This window comes from Pararge aegeria, chromosome 10 (genome assembly GCF_905163445.1).
Source record: "Pararge aegeria chromosome 10, ilParAegt1.1, whole genome shotgun sequence".
Taxonomy (NCBI): Eukaryota; Metazoa; Arthropoda; class Insecta; order Lepidoptera; family Nymphalidae; genus Pararge; species Pararge aegeria.
In genome coordinates, this window is record NC_053189.1 from 17,764,572 (window position 1) to 17,780,860 (window position 16,289).

The window sequence follows — 16,289 nt, forward strand, 5'->3', positions numbered from 1 at the left end:
TAGCTAAACTTCTATTAAATATGTCAATTTATAGGTGCTGAGCTGAGATATTATTAAGAAACGAGAGTGAGTACGTAACGAATCGAGTGAAAATAGTGGTAATCTTTCCCTGCAAGTTCGTACCGTTTTACCCGAGCATTTTCCAAGTGCATCTGGATTGTCAACCTTATTGCTAAGGAGTTAGAAGTAGTGTAAGGGACCGGCTCTCCTAAGCTTTTGTTCCAAAGTATCCAAACCCACCATACCTGCTACAAATAATGACGGGTGGATAGGGATTGTATCCATACATTTTTTTAAACAAATTCCGAGCAAATTTGCGTTAGACTTTTTCAATAGCAAGTGTGAAATTTGCATTGAGTGGGCTCCAAACTGCCGAATTGTATTCTAACTTACTACGTACATAGGCGTTATATAAGGTTAGTAGTAGGTACATTAGGACCCGTAAATCGCTTACCTTGGCATATAATAAACCCTAATAGTTTATGTGCTTCTTTACACATCCTATTGATATTGGTTAGAGATTACGAGTTCGATTCCCGGCAGGGAATTTATAATTTTTGAAAATTTTTTTCAGTCTGGTTTGCTTTAGCCGTGGCTAGTTGACATCCTACTGACAGAAACTAGCCGCTAAGTGATTTAGCGTTCCGGTACGATGTCGTTGTTAAACCGACTTAGGGACATGTATTCCTTTTTCTCAACGGCTTCGCTTACTATAAACGCCATAAGTCAAAGCCAAAATCAAATAATTCTTTATGTTTTTTTTTATTACCTTTAATAGACTACCGATTTCATCACAATCTCACTTATATAGAACACTCTTGCCCAGAACTCCTAGAGTCGCCTCGTTATTATTTTCCAAGTAGTATATTATTACTGCTCATTTTTATTTTATGATGTATATACCAAACTTATTTAAACTTATTAAAAAAAAAAAAGAGTTACTTATATTAAATGTGAATTAAAATTAAGGAATAAGTAAATTAATAAATAATGTATTACAATGTAATACTAATCTTAAGAGAATTTTTTAATAATGGTAGTAGAATGGCTTTTTTATGTTATTTTATTTTTTTACTAGCTGTTGCCCGCGACTTCGCCCGCTTTTGTTTTTGTTTTTCGAAAGACATGTGCCTCATAAATGTGGCAGCACTTTATGTATTAAGGATAGCAAAGCCTGGTGTAAAATCGTCAAACATTTTCGTCCCCTCTCCCAAGAGAACTGAGCTTAAATTCGGGATAAAATTACTTCTTATACCTTCAGGAATATATGTACAAAGTTTCGTGATGATCGGTTTATTAGTTTTTGCATGAAAGCGTAACAAACAAACTTACATTCATGTTTATAATATTAGTAGGGATACCAAACAGTTTATCCAGCTACCATCTTATACTGCATCATTCCTTATCACCAAGTGATATTGCATAAAAAGTGACAATATGGAAATTCCGTATTAAATCAGAATTGAAATTGATTGCATCATCGTTTTCATGAGATCATTATCAGCATTTACTTATATTTAGATATAGGTAAATAAGTTTGAACGTCATTCAGTAGGGAAAGGTAAACTATATAACAAAGAAACAAGAGCCATAGACAAATAACTTATTTGTTTATTACTTATAAACCTTATCTAGATTTTTCTATGTACAATAGCATACACACTCGCGTAATGAACGTTGGATCACAGAATATTGTTAGATTCCAATCCAACAATGGCATCGAGTAGGTACATATTTATTTATGTATATTATAGTTAATCACTACAGTGATTAAGATAATAACTAAATTGATAGAAAATTGTTACACAGGTTCATGATTGCATCTCGCTTTCCTCTTAATAGAAAACTCCGAAGATGGAGTACTTTTGACGTCAGCATTTTATGTATTCCTTCACGACCCTGACGATCAAATGACTACTGACAGTGCTATCAGAACACACCATGAAACTCTGCACAGCGTCTTTGCCGGCGAAGACGAGGTCCCCGACTTCTGACGTCATCCGGACGTGGGCTCGCACCACGTGCGGACTAATCACCGCCCGTAACCCTTTCACTCCAATCGTCGCCTGAGCCGAGGTTCAGCCTCACATGAGGCGCCCTCAGTTCGACGATCCCTTCGCTTCTTCGAGCCCTAAGGTTCAAACTCTTTCTGGCAGAGCTCCATTCCGAAACACGCTAACAAGGCCGCGTTACGCTGTTAAAATCATTAGAGTTAATCAGCTACACACAATCCGAAGAAAAAATGTATTCCAAATATATTAAATGAATATACTAAGATCTAAACATCGCGATCTAGTCCCAGTAGCTTGTGTTTTGGGTCCAGAGATGACTGATAAATATTTTTATGCATAATATACATAAATACTTATGATATACAATGTAACTGAAAGGCACTGAAAAACACATCTCACTGACATCAGTAATTTGATATTAAAGAAGAAGACAAAATATTGCGCACTGACACAACCGATTTACAGGTGAGGTGAATATTTTATTTTATTATACACTACAAAAGACTGATAAAGAAATTGTTAACTTATAGGATATATAGTTGGATTTTTAGAAGGAATCTAGCTGGATTTCTATAATTTTGTAGCCTCCACAGGATCCTGCTTCTTCAGCTTGATTTCACCCGGCAGAAGAAAAGCGATTAAGCCACCAACTGTAACGAGAAAAAAACAACATGAAACACTCATAATTTGCTGTCAAAGGTAACAACTGAGAAGTATGCGTGATGACCTTAAGACCGATTCTGCATCTCAGTTGGCATCAAATTTAGCTAATAACTGTGGAAAAATGCCACAAAATAACCTGTTTAATTGTTATGTCGCAATAGCAGTGTTATTTCATAGTTCATTAAACAGCGCCTTTCAATTTACAGAGCGTGAAAAATACTGCATAGGTATTCCTACGTTATGCCAAATTTATTTATAAGGCACTTAATGTATTAAAAATATCTAAATGTAATTTGGATCCTTTCATTTTAACTTTGTCGAATTAAGTCCTCGAACAAGATATAAATTTCCATGTTCGCAATTTAAAAAGATCAAATAAAGTAAAACAAATGTATGTTCACAAAAATATATCTAAACTTAAGAGAAAATGTGACTGCAATAATTTGAACATTAGAAGCAAAAATAAACTTGCAGTGCAATATACTAGACTACATAAAATAAGTAATTCATTTAAAGGAAATTGTATACAATTTTACAATAAATTACCAGTTGATATATTGGAGATGACTCTCAAAAAGGTCAAAGTTTGTATTAAACGTAAGCTTATAGAAAAGTCCTATTATAGTATTAAGGACTACGTCAACGATAAAAATGCTTAGGTGTAAATTATTGCTCTAACCAGGTTTAATAGTTTTTAAAGGACAATGTGACATGGTGATAACAAAAAAAAAAATAACAACCGGCTAAGTTTGTTGTGGGCTTCTTCTTAGACCAGGGCGCGTTTGGAACCCTCGTAGCTTTAGTTTTAAGTTGACGAATTTATTTATCGCCATCAACACACTCCTATGTCGTATTTTACATGTAATGTACGCATCAAAAGTGTCATCTATGTGCCTATTTGAATGAAGAAATATTTGACTTTGACTTTAAAATAAAGGCAAAAAGTAATTAAAAAGAACAAGAAGTTTCCGGAATTGAGAAAAACCGCTTCTTTTGGAACTCTGTTCAAAAACACTTAGAATAAGAAGGGTGTAGGCAATATTACATTCTGGCCAACTGCGTATTGCTAGACTTCTCACGCCTTTGGGAACATTATGGAGAACTCTCAGGCATGCAGGTTCCCTCGCAAAGTTTTCCTTCGCCGTTGCAACTGAGCAACTGATTTTATAATAGCTTAAATTAATAAAGCACATAGCTTCCCCCCCCACCCCGCCTGAAAGTGTTCCGACGCCCTAACCCCACACACACACACATTATTACCACTTTCACCAAGAAAATTACCCTAAAAATTGTCGGACAGTTACCAAAAGTAAGTCCTCCGAAGGTATAGAAGGCGAGTTCACAGTTGCTGACCAGCATGTTCTTGAGGATGTTGATTCCCAAGAAAGAACTGCCTCGTCCCACCATGAGAGTCATGCACACCGCCATCGCCCTGTAAGTAACCAAATACTAAATAGTCGAGCATATATCCATACTAATAATATAAATAAATAAAAATAAATAAATAAATATACTAAGACAATACACACATCACCATCTCAAAGTAAGCGTAGCTTGTGTTATGGGTACTAAGATAGCTGATGAATATTTTTTTATGAATATAATGAAAGACACTGAAAAACATTCATGTTCATCACACAAAAATTTTCCAGTTGTGGAAAACGAACCCACGATCTTGGACTCAGAAAGCAGGGTCGCTGCCCACTGCGCCACTTGACCGTCAAAAATGCAAAAGTATGTCGGATTCTTTACTCTTTTTTTTTTGTTCCACGACAAGCTAGCCCTTACTGCAATCTCACCAGCACGGCTAGCATGGGCAGGACACAACTATCTCCCCGGGGAAGGATAAAAAATTATCTTCTCCTACAGCTTTACCAGATCGTTGGCGCACAAGTGGCAATGACATCCAAAAATAAACGTAATTATAAACGGGAGTAATCTCCAATTCCATGTTGTGGCAGGTGGACACGTTAAACTGGTGGCAGGAGGCGCAGATATGCGCATCTTATGCCACCCCCGTAGACACCATTACCCGTATCTTCGACGAGCGCCAAAGTCGCATGCGACCGCGATCCTTTGCCGCCTCAACTTGGGCGCAGGTGGCTCCGCTGGGTTTTAGTGGGTATTCTGGCTGATGCTTTACCAGCCAGCGTGTCCCACATACCCTGCTGGAGGCTGCACAGTTTTGACTGCACAGCCTCCGGCTGGATGCCTAGACACGTTAATCATATCCTTTGTCAGTGGATATATTAGAATAGTAGAATAGTTCGAAAATCCTCTAACTTTACTAAGTTATGTGTGTATTTTTATTCTTATTATATAAACTGTTATAAGCGCAAATAAAATATCACTTGCTTCAAACGTGAAGGAAAACATCGTGAGGAAACCTGCATCCCTGAGAGTTCCCAGTAAAACCCCCTAACGCACATAACTCAGTAAAATTACAGCTGCGTGCTGGGATTCGAACCCCCCTGAAAGTGAAGTCAAAGTCCTACCCACTGGGTTAGCACCGCTCTCATTATGTTTTTATACATTTAATTATAAATAAAAAATTAAATTAACTTAATGATATTAAGACATTCCTTACCCGACCCCGGGATGAGAGCAGAAGAGAGACATTCAGTAGAAAGAAACTTCCTTTGCTGTTCATACATGCTACTATTTCTATACGTACTTGACATAAGTTGGGAAGATATCAACAGTGAATGTCGACAGCATACCGAAGTTGAGCATGCCTGAGGTGAAAATGATCAAACACACGGTACTCGCGATCCAGGAGTCTACCACTGCAACGCAAATCCCGGCTAAACCGGATACCAACTGCAAGAAACAATTAATATTTTTTTTTTGACGACCTCCTTGGCGCACTCGTGAGCGACCGACCGACCGATTCCCAGCAAAAAACAAAAAAGTGAGCACGACAAAAATTGCGTTATACTGTTTTAAATTTTATATTATACTAGCTGTTGCCCGCGACTTCGTCTACGTTTGATTTTGTTTGTATTGATGTTGATGAAAAAAAATTAAAGTATTCAGTATCGCTAAGCCTTAAATGAGGGATTTGCTGTTGTGCGCTGCGGAGTTCTGCCCTCTTTCTCAAACCAAATTTATCAGATCTACACAATGTGGGGGCAAAATTAAACACTTATTATAACATCTATAATACAAAAATAATTATTTAAATCGGTTATAATTTGTCGGAGTTATGGTGTAGATTCATCAAACACTTTCATCCCATCTCCCGAAGGAACCGAGCTTAATGTCGGGATAAAAAGTATACTATATTACTTCTTACACTTCCATGAATATGTGTACAAAGTTTCATGAGGATCGGTTAAGTAGTTTTTGCGTGAAAGTGTAACAAACAAACTTACATTCACATTTATAATTATAATATTAGTAGGGATATAAAGGAGATACACTGCTTTGATATATGAAGTAGATGTATGTTTTTATGCTACAAAAGTACTTAAATCGTGTTTTGACCCCCAAGAAGAACTAACTTAAGGTCTTAAAAATATTTTTTTTTTTTCAAGAACAAATATGTCACCATTTAAAAGATACTGTGCTTTGAAAACCCCTGTTTAAGCACATTTTTTCTAACACTGACACAGCATTGCGCCAATGCTGCTTAGCAGCAGAAATAGGCATGGTGGTAGTACTCCCTGGACGAGCTCTGTCACTAAAACCTCTTTTACAACTAAAAACGGTATAATTCATAATTTCGTTATTCTTTATACTCCACAACAAATAGATCTCTGGCAATATACTCTGTACGAACGTTTCGCCCCAACACCGGAGCATCCTCAGAAGATTTTAAATTTACTATAAATATAAGTTGCATCCTCAGGAGATGTTTACTTTACAATGAATAATGGTTACATCCTCAGGTGATGTTGACTTTACAATTAATAATGGTTAAGACAACATCTACTGAGGAGAAAAAAGACCTACCAGGCTTGCAGAATAGAACGAAGGCCTATTACGCTAATCTTGTAGGTCTTTTGATATAAACCCTACCTGTATGCCAATAAGCATGTTTTTTCTACCAACGCAGTTGATCACACTGCTGAGCAAAACGTTGAGAGAAGCTATTATGATACTGATCACAAACACTGTGATCATCGCGAACTTGTTGAGACTGCAATCGTTGTTCTGAAACAAATTAAAAATACATTTTGAGATGCAACTTTAATGTTAGCCCATCAAAGCTCAGTTTGCAATGAAAATAAAATTACTTGAAATTAATCACTGAACGGATGTACGGATGTTTGTCACTCAATTACGTCAAAACGGCTCAACAAACAGACACGCCCTTGTGATAACTTTGTTTTTGTTTTCAGAAGAGCAAGAGATCCAAATGGTTTTTTTGCATCGATACAGTTCAGGGGACCGAGAGTTATAGGATAACAATAAATCAAAAATCAGAACGTTATCACTGGTAACAATTAGTTACATTCGTTTATTAACTTTTTAAAGGATTTTAGAGCATAGACGCAACATGCTGCTCTGTGGGCTTTAACGATTACTTTCACATATATGTGATAGGATCAAGGCCAAACAGTGGCTTGCATAGAGGATTTTACGTACAAGTACGAGTTATAAATACTTAAAGGTAGGATTTTTATAACTATCAAAATGCCTATCCTTAAGTATTTTACAACTCTTACTGGTGATTTTCATCATTTTATATCATCTGCATACCCTGTGCATACCTTCGATGCACGCCACTGAGGCCAAGGCTTACTTTAAAATCTGTAAATTTATCTCTCAATGACTCTCTCGGACCCATTATGTAGATCGCACCCACCATCCCGCATTGAAGCAGCATGTTGCGTCTGTGCTCTAAAACCTTCTCTCCTATAAAGATGGCCGTGCCCAGCAATGCGACGTTAATAATGACGTATTTGTGTCTATAATCCTTAACAGCTTCTAAAATACACAATCAATTGTTTTTTTTAATTTTGTAACTGTTTAACCTATAATGGGTACAGCGGTGATAGCGCAGTAGGTAAAACTGCGGTTTCCCTTTCGGAGTGACCGAGTTTGATCCCCGGCATGTAACTTTCTGATAGTTAAGTGCATTTTTAAGCAATTAAATATCCATTGATTTAACGGTAAAGGAAAACTTCGTGAAGTAACTTGCTTGCTTGAGAGTTCTCCATAATATTTCCAAAGGCATGTTAAGTCTACCAATCATAATTAAGGTATTATATGTCTGGCATAATGTCGAATAGCCAATGGCCAGCGTGGTGAACTGCAGCCTAACCCCTTCTCATTCTGAGAGGAGATCCGTGCCCTGTAGTGGGCCCGGAATGGGTTGATTGCCAGTAATGGGTTGATAGCCGGTAATAGGTTGATAGCCGGTAATAGGTTGATAGCCGGTAGTGGGTTGATAGGCGGTAATGGGTTGATTGCCGGTAATAGGTTGAAAGCCCGTAATGGGTTGATAGCCGGTAATGAATAATAATGGTTTGCCTATCAAGGAAATAAAAATATTATATTTCGAAATCACTGTTCTAAATATAGCTGATATAATACATAATATTCCATATCATTGAATTTATTACGTATGGCAAATTTTAAGATAAACATGTGATGCTGTAACACATTATCTGTAAGATATTATATAAATGCATTGTACTTATTTATTAAGTTTATGGTTATCTTTGAGAACAAATATAATAAGAGTTTAAACGACTTTGAAATATTTATGAATAGGTTTATAGAAGATAAACAGAGACGTTAATTTTATCAAGAAACAAATTATTGATAGATTGGAACTGTTTTGTTCCAACTACAGAAAAATATATGGAAAAAGGTAAATTTTATATCAAAAATGTTTCGTCCATTGGAAGTATTGAGATCAAAACGAGCTTGTTGTCTTTACGCAATAGAAAGTAAGTACTTTTACAAGATCGCATTCCACACCTTTGTACAACACAACCTTGCATATTTTGTTCATCCTTTTTTTTGTGTACCACTACAGGTGGGACTTCTTACCCAAAGCCTCGCAAGTGTGAAAATAAACGTCGCAATATGAAACGCGTATGTAAAACACAACTAAGCATACTTGATACATAATCTACTATTGTGTTTGTGTTGTACCATACATGTAAATTTTTGAATCTCAGAAATGGTTTAACATAAGACATTTTAAACTATCCAAGCAGTTGTATTTATCAATATATTATAACATAGGTCTTCTAATAATTTTAAATGACAATGTGAGATGGTGATAACAAAAAAAACACCCGGCGAAGTTTGTTGTGGGCTTCTTCTTAGACCAGGATGCGATCGGAACCCTCGTAGCTTTAGTTTTATGTTTACGAATACGGTTATCGTCATCATCTCTCTACCGTGTAATTCTTTTGTAATGTAAGCATCAAAAGTGGGCAAAAAAACCACCTATGGGACGGGACTACTTGAATAAAAATATTTTTGACTTTGAGATAATATTATGCAATTTATAGAACTCACTCACAGATTCAAAGACCTACAATTAAATATAGACAAAATAATGTTACGTGTTTAAATACGAACTTCAATCAGCTACAGCTAGACAAAAAAATTGATAAAGGGTATAAGTTTATTAGATATAATATTTATGTATAAATATACTAGCTGACCCATGCAACTCCGTCTGCACTAAATTGGTTATTACCGGAAAAAACGAATAAAATTACATCTTCTAAAAATGAATTCTAGCTAAATCGATTTATCGCCCCCGAAACCCCCTGTATACTAAATTTCATGAATATCGTTGAAATTCCGAGATTCCAATTATATATAAACAAGAATAGCTCGTTTAAAGATATAAGATATATATATATATATATATATATATTTATTTATATGCTCCACCTACTTCTTGAGCTGCGTTTTACGCCATCGGTATATAGCGACAAGGCCGCGATTTGCATACAACGTGTAAACTAGCTATTTGCAATTCTTCCTGTATTTTTATGTGGTGTACAATAAAAGTGTTTTCATTCATTCATTCAAAAATAAATAGCATCGGAAGTATGGAAAAAAAATATACCGTTTATACCTCAGATGTGGTACTATTTTGAACTGAGTTCAGCATGTCGCAAAAACTCAGAGTGTCGTGTCCATTTTCCAATGATTTCATCACACCATCGGCGATGTAGGGTAGCCACACTATGAATGGGTTTAATCTGAAAAATAATACAATTATAGTAAATTGGCACACATACGTACGTCCATCGATGCCTCGTTGTGGCCAAGGCTTGTAGGTATACTTTTCTTAAACATGTCCTCACTTGAAGTGATTTTGTCAAATGACAATACACACATCGTCATCTAGTCCCAAAGTAAGCGCAGCTTGTGTTATGATGATAAGAAAAGATAACTGATGAATAATTTTTATGAATAATATCTCAATCATCAATACTTATAATTATAAATAAACACCCAGACACTGAAAAACATTCATTTTGATCACACAAATATTGTCCAGTGGTGGGAATCGAACCCACGGCCTTAGACTCAGAAAGCAGCGTCGCTGCCCACTGCGCCAATCGGTCATCTTTTTGAAGTTATACTTCTTTAGCGGGGTTAGGACAAAATCATAGGAGTGAAATTATACGATGTAACGAAAAGCACGCACTGGTTACACGATTTTAGCAGGATGAAGGTAGTTGCGAAAACGAGTGAGAGGGGAATACATCGTCTGCCAGCTCACTTTTCACAAAAATCGGCACCCTGAATTTAGCTATAAGGTTTGACAGTCAGATAACGCGTTATAATAAAACTATTAATGTATTAAAAACCTTTTTTATAGTGTAGTTTTTTCTAAAAACGTAGAATAAGGTAATTTTTATCGTGTCCCACCAAATAAGTATAACTTCTAACGTGTTTTTTTCTATCAATGCCGATTCACGAACAAAAATAACTTCTCCCCCGTTAGAGTAACTTTGTTTTTTTTTCAATATAAATGATTTTATTTGCCACTTCGAAATTTAAATTTAACCTTTCATAAGTTACTTTGAAACTACCTCTTGGTTGTTCATCCAATCCATTTTTAAATAATATGACAGATAAAAGATTACTATGTAATTTATTTGGCGGTTAAACCACGAAAGAAATGGATTTTCATACAACTTTTGTCGGCCGCTGCTGATTTGTATCGGAAATGGTTGTCAAAATAATGCTTAAATTTCCAAGCAAATTTGAGAATAATTTAAGTCATGACAATCTTTCGAATGGCATAGGCATGACGTATCGCGTCCGTTAAAAAAATAATAACAAAGAAATAATTAGGTCAATGTTCGACGTAGGTAATTAAAATTATCAGCCGCGGCAATGAATGGGCTGCGCATGCGTTGCCGTATAGTGGTGTTTAAGTGTAGATGATTAAAAATATAATTCGAAAATGGAAAATCTTCATCATATCAAGCCATTATTGGCCCACTACAGCGCACGGGTCTCCTCCCACAATGAGGCAATGCGGGAAAATGAGGTTAAGGCCGTAGTCCACCACGCTGGACCAGGATTGGTGGACTTCGCACACCTTTGAGAACATTATGGAGAGCTCCCAAGTAAACGGACGGCCTAGTGGCGCAGTGCGCAGCGACCCTGCTTTCTGAGTCCAAGGTCATGGGTTCGATTCCCACAACTGGAAAATGTTTGTGTGATGAACATGAATGTTTTTCAGTGTCTGGGTGTTTATCTGTATATTATAAGTATTTATATGTATTTCATTCATAAAAAAAAAAATATTCATCACCTATCTTAGAACCCATAACACAAGCTACGCTTACTTTGGGGCTAGATGGCGTTGTGTGTATTGTCGTAGTATATTTATTTATTTATTTATTAAACAGGTTACATCATGATAAAGGTTGCTTAAAAACCAAGGCAGGCATTTTAAAGGTAATTGCTGCCAGATTCGACTGCCCTATACTGTGCCACTGTGTCACAGTTGCAATCGGGAGAGTGTAATGTTGTTTATTTTTATTATTTAAACTAATCAATACTAACTTAGTGGTTAAGGAAAAATTGTTACTAATATACTAACAATCTATGGTTGGAATCGTCTGAATTAAATGATTATTATTTTTTTCTATCTGTTGAAGATTCACGATACCTAAATTGATTAAGTAAATTAACAAATACTTTTGCGAGACCTTGTATCAAACAGTTGATTATTGTAATAAGGAAGTTATGTTTTAATAGTTGATAAGGTAGATATATGGGTTATTTGTATGAAAAATATAAGTTAGTTGCGAGACCTAATCTCCGATAAGTCTATTTAGGGTATATTTTATTAGTAATAAATATAGACGATTTATAGCTGTAAAATTAAACATAAGATTTATTTAAATTAAGCGATCGATGCTTCCCCGTCACCAACCATACTGAAGCTGACCAATTTGTAAACAACCGCTTCACTCTTTATGTATCACTATCTCTGTCTACTAATATTGCTATCTCTTTTACCTGTATTTGCATCCTTGTCTCATACTCTAATAAAGATACCGATATGCGCGCGCTTCTGTGAGCATAAAACCCCGCCTCACGCGGTCAAATCACGCACTTCACTCGCTGACTCTGAAGCGAACGCATCTCCGGTAAAACGACTACACCTTGTTGTTTTATTTCACTACTGTGGATTGGACTCGTCTACGATCCTCCACAGTGCATGGTCCTTCGAGCCGGATCCAAGAAACCGGCAAACTAAGAAAAGGAGACGAGCTCAAGTCAGTGAACATTTCTGCGAAGCAAGACTGAAAGGAATCAACCTATCGCTGCGGAACGGGTTCCGCGGGCTTGGAAGATCGTTCAAGTCAGGCTGCAGACCGAAGTCAACGTACAAGAAGTCTGTCTAGCAACGGAAAAGGCATCAACCCTTCGCTGCGGGTGCATTGAGGCGAAGCTCTGCATAGCTGCCGAAGACCGCGAAGCCTGTGGGGAAGATCGTTTCTCGCGCTACAGACACAAGAAGTCCCACCTACAACGCATTGGCAAAAAGGAATCCACCATCGCTGCGGGTGCATTGAAGCGAAGCTCTGGAGTAGCTGCTGAAGACCGCGAGGCTGTTGGGAAGATCGTTTTGCCGCGCTGCAGAGAAGACCTACAAGAAGTCTTACCTTCAACATACGAAGAGGAATCCACCATCGCTGCGGGTGCATTGAGGCGAAGCTCTGCATAGCTGCCGAAGACCGCGAGGCCTGTTGGGAAGATCGCTTCGCAACGTAGAAGAGAAGACTCAAAGCGGTTTACCGCGCCTCATCTGTTCACCACCTAACGGTGTCAAACGGTGAACAGTGAGTTAACGCCTAACGGCGGGAGCAGTATACCAGACGGTACTGCCAGCTTGCCTTAACGGGCAGTAAGTCTGTAACAGTCTGATCGCGCCGGTACGGTTCGCGTGGGATAGCGCCCTCCTGGAAGGCACGCACGACGGTATCGGGCGTTCCCCCCGGTACCCGAGCGCGCGATTCTCACGCGTTACCCTCTGTCGGGCGATTCCTCACCACCCTACCTTTATTTCCATCCCTGTCAGAGTGTGTTCTTCCTTTGGGACCCTCTGCCAGGACTGATAGGGCGTTAGGGCTGTTAGGGTCAAGAAGACTGAAGACCTGCGCCAAGATGAGTACCATCGAAACGCGAAGCAAGAAGTCACAACCGAAGGAAAAGGAAGTCGGAAGCGACGAATCGGGAGATTCGTCTAGAACAGGCGAAACGTCAGGTACAGAGCGAACCACCTGTACAGAACAAACAACTAGCACCAATCAAACTACGACCACAACAGACTCAAGCAGCACAGCGAAAAACACACCACAAGACGTGCAAAGAAAAGCGACGGGATCACGGACGTCGCAGAGCAAACGTGCAGAACTAGAAGCCCGTTTAGAACTCCAGCACAGAGAAAAAGAACAGGCGGACGCCGCAGCTGCACTCGCTCGTACTAAATTGGAGCTATTGCAACTAGCAGAGAACTCCGACCAAGAACCGGACGATGAAAACGACCTAGTCAACGATTGGATAGACAAAACTCCGCCGCCACAAGATACCGAATTTAACCGCAGTATGAACATCCTATCAAACCTAGTAGCAAAGGCAGTTCAACAAACCAACAGTAGTCACGAACACAGAACGGATACCGCACCAAAGAAACCACCAATATATATTAACGATCTGTACCTATTTGACGGAGATCCCATCAACTGGATACCATTCATCAGCCACTACAAGGACACGGCATCATTTTTTAGTGACATCGAAAACACCGCTCGCATCAGGAAGTCCCTCAAAGGACTTGCAAGACAAACAGTAAAATCTCTTCTATACACCAGCACGAACCCAGAAATAATATTAACAGAATTAGAAAGAAGATTCGGACAACCTTCATATATATTAAAAAGCGAAATCGCAGAACTCGACAAATTGCCCAAAATGACTGAAGACATTAAGGGCATAGGCACATTTGCTAGCGCAGTATTTAACAGCGTAAATACAATAAAACAATTAGACCGAAAGGAATATCTTTACTCTACCGATATATCGGATAGAATCGTGGGAAAAATGAGCACCATAGTAAGATTTCGATGGCAAGAATACAAATGCCACCGGACAAAGGAACCCATACTCAGTGTGCTGTCTGAGTTTTTAAATATGATATCGGATCAATTTGATGAGCCCGGTTTACGTCTCAAACAGAAGGTTAAAATAGAAAATAACAAATCACGACCAATAAGAAGAGCCAGAGTTAATACGGCAAATCACGAATCAACCTACGAAAGTGACGAAGATTCAAACTACGACAGCGAGTTCGAAGAAGAAATGAGAATCGTCCTTACCGCCTCGGCAATAGAAGAAGAAAGATGTCCCCTATGCGAACAATCACACGATATTATCAAATGCGACAAATTCACAAAGGAACCCACCAAAGAACGTTGGGAAATAGTCAAAAGACTAACGATGTGTTTCAAATGTCTCAAAACGAATCACAGACACTTTCAATGCAAAACTCAACCTTGTGGCAAGGATGGTTGCATCAGAAAGCATCATGAGCTACTGCATCAAGAAAGATTAAAACCAGGCTCTAATAAGATAGTTTCAGTAAATCACATAGGCACTTCAAAAGCCTACTTAAAAATAGTACCTGTAGAGCTGTGCGGACCAAATGGCACTGAGACCGTCATGGCCTTACTAGATGAGGGGTCAACAGTCACTCTGCTGGTAGACAAAGTCGCCCACCACATAGGAGCCTCCGGACCTGCAAAGAGCCTAGTTATCGAAGGCATAAGCGGTCATCAAATGAAAACGGAAGAATCAAGACATATTAAAATTCGTATCAAAGGTTTATTCTCAAGGACATATGAAGATCTTCAGGCACATACAATCGGACAACTCAACCTTATAGCACAATCCGTAAAGAAAGAAGACATAGAAGATTGCCCCCATCTTAAAGATATAGAAGATCAGCTGATATACGATGGAACGCCACCATCACTGTTAATAGGCCAAGACAACTGGCACTTAATAGTTACAAGAGACTTGAAGACTGGTAGCGCATCAAAGCCCGTGGCATCCCTAACCAGCCTAGGATGGATACTTCACGGCTTGAAGACTGAAACCTCAAAACCCGTCCTCTTCATAAATCACATTCATGAAAAAGAAACTGAAGACATAGATAAACTAATTAAAAACCATTTCAGTCTCGACTCGTTGGGAATAACAGAAAGAAAACCACTAAAAGATCCCGAACAACGAGCCATGGCAATTTTAGAAAAAACAACTCATAGATTGCCCGAAGGAAGATTCGAATGCGGATTACTATGGAAATCCGACGATGAAACTATGCCACAAAATAGAAACAGTGCCTTACGCCGCCTACAAGGCATAGAAAGAAAACTAAATAAGAATGAAGACTTCAAATTAAAATATACTCACCAAATACAAAATCTAATATCCAATGGATATGCCGAACTAGCCACCACAAAACCCACCTCGCCAAGAACCTGGTACCTGCCACATTTCGCAGTAATACATCCACAAAAGGAAAAATTAAGAGTCGTGTTCTACGCCGCCGAACGCACAAATGGCAAAAGTCTAAACGATGCCTTACTATCCGGTCCTGATTTACTACAATCCCTCTTCGGCGTGCTGATAAGGTTCCGCCAAGGCCCGGTAGCCGTCGCAGCCGACATCAAGGAAATGTTTCTCAGAATCGTAATACGAGAAGAAGACAGAGACAGCTTACGATTCCTCTGGAAAGAGAACGAAACAGACGCAGAACCTAAAGAATACAGAATGAAGTCGCTAATATTCGGAGCAACGTCATCACCCTGTTCAGCTATATACGTTAAGAATCGAAATGCTCAAGACTTCCAAGAAAAATATCCCGAGGCTGTGAATGCCATTCAACGTTGTCATTATATGGACGACTATTTACAAAGCTTCCCAACAGTCGAAGAAGCAAAAAGAACAAGTAAAGAAGTGGACCTCATACACAAAAGTGGAGGTTTCGAACTAAGAGGATGGACATCGAATTATCCATCCACTATTAACACAATGGAAATCAACCATCCCGACCACATTAATTTGGGAGACCACGATAAATATGGGAAGACATTGGGCATGATA

General features: G+C 38.4%; 1 protein-coding gene across 1 annotated transcript in view; it reads right to left on the minus strand.

The window, feature by feature from the left end:
- Positions 1 to 1,591: 1,591 nt before the first annotated feature.
- LOC120626792 (putative transporter svop-1) overlaps positions 1,592 to 16,289 on the minus strand; it is a 36,117-nt gene continuing 21,419 nt past the window's right edge. The window contains exons 7-11 of the mRNA XM_039894535.1: positions 9,727 to 9,853; positions 6,696 to 6,830; positions 5,350 to 5,495; positions 3,980 to 4,107; positions 1,592 to 2,662 (exon numbers count right to left, since the gene is read on the minus strand). Coding sequence (XP_039750469.1) covers positions 2,583 to 2,662; positions 3,980 to 4,107; positions 5,350 to 5,495; positions 6,696 to 6,830; positions 9,727 to 9,853 — 616 coding nt within the window. The 3' untranslated portion in view covers positions 1,592 to 2,582. The remainder of the gene's footprint in view (positions 2,663 to 3,979; positions 4,108 to 5,349; positions 5,496 to 6,695; positions 6,831 to 9,726; positions 9,854 to 16,289) is intronic.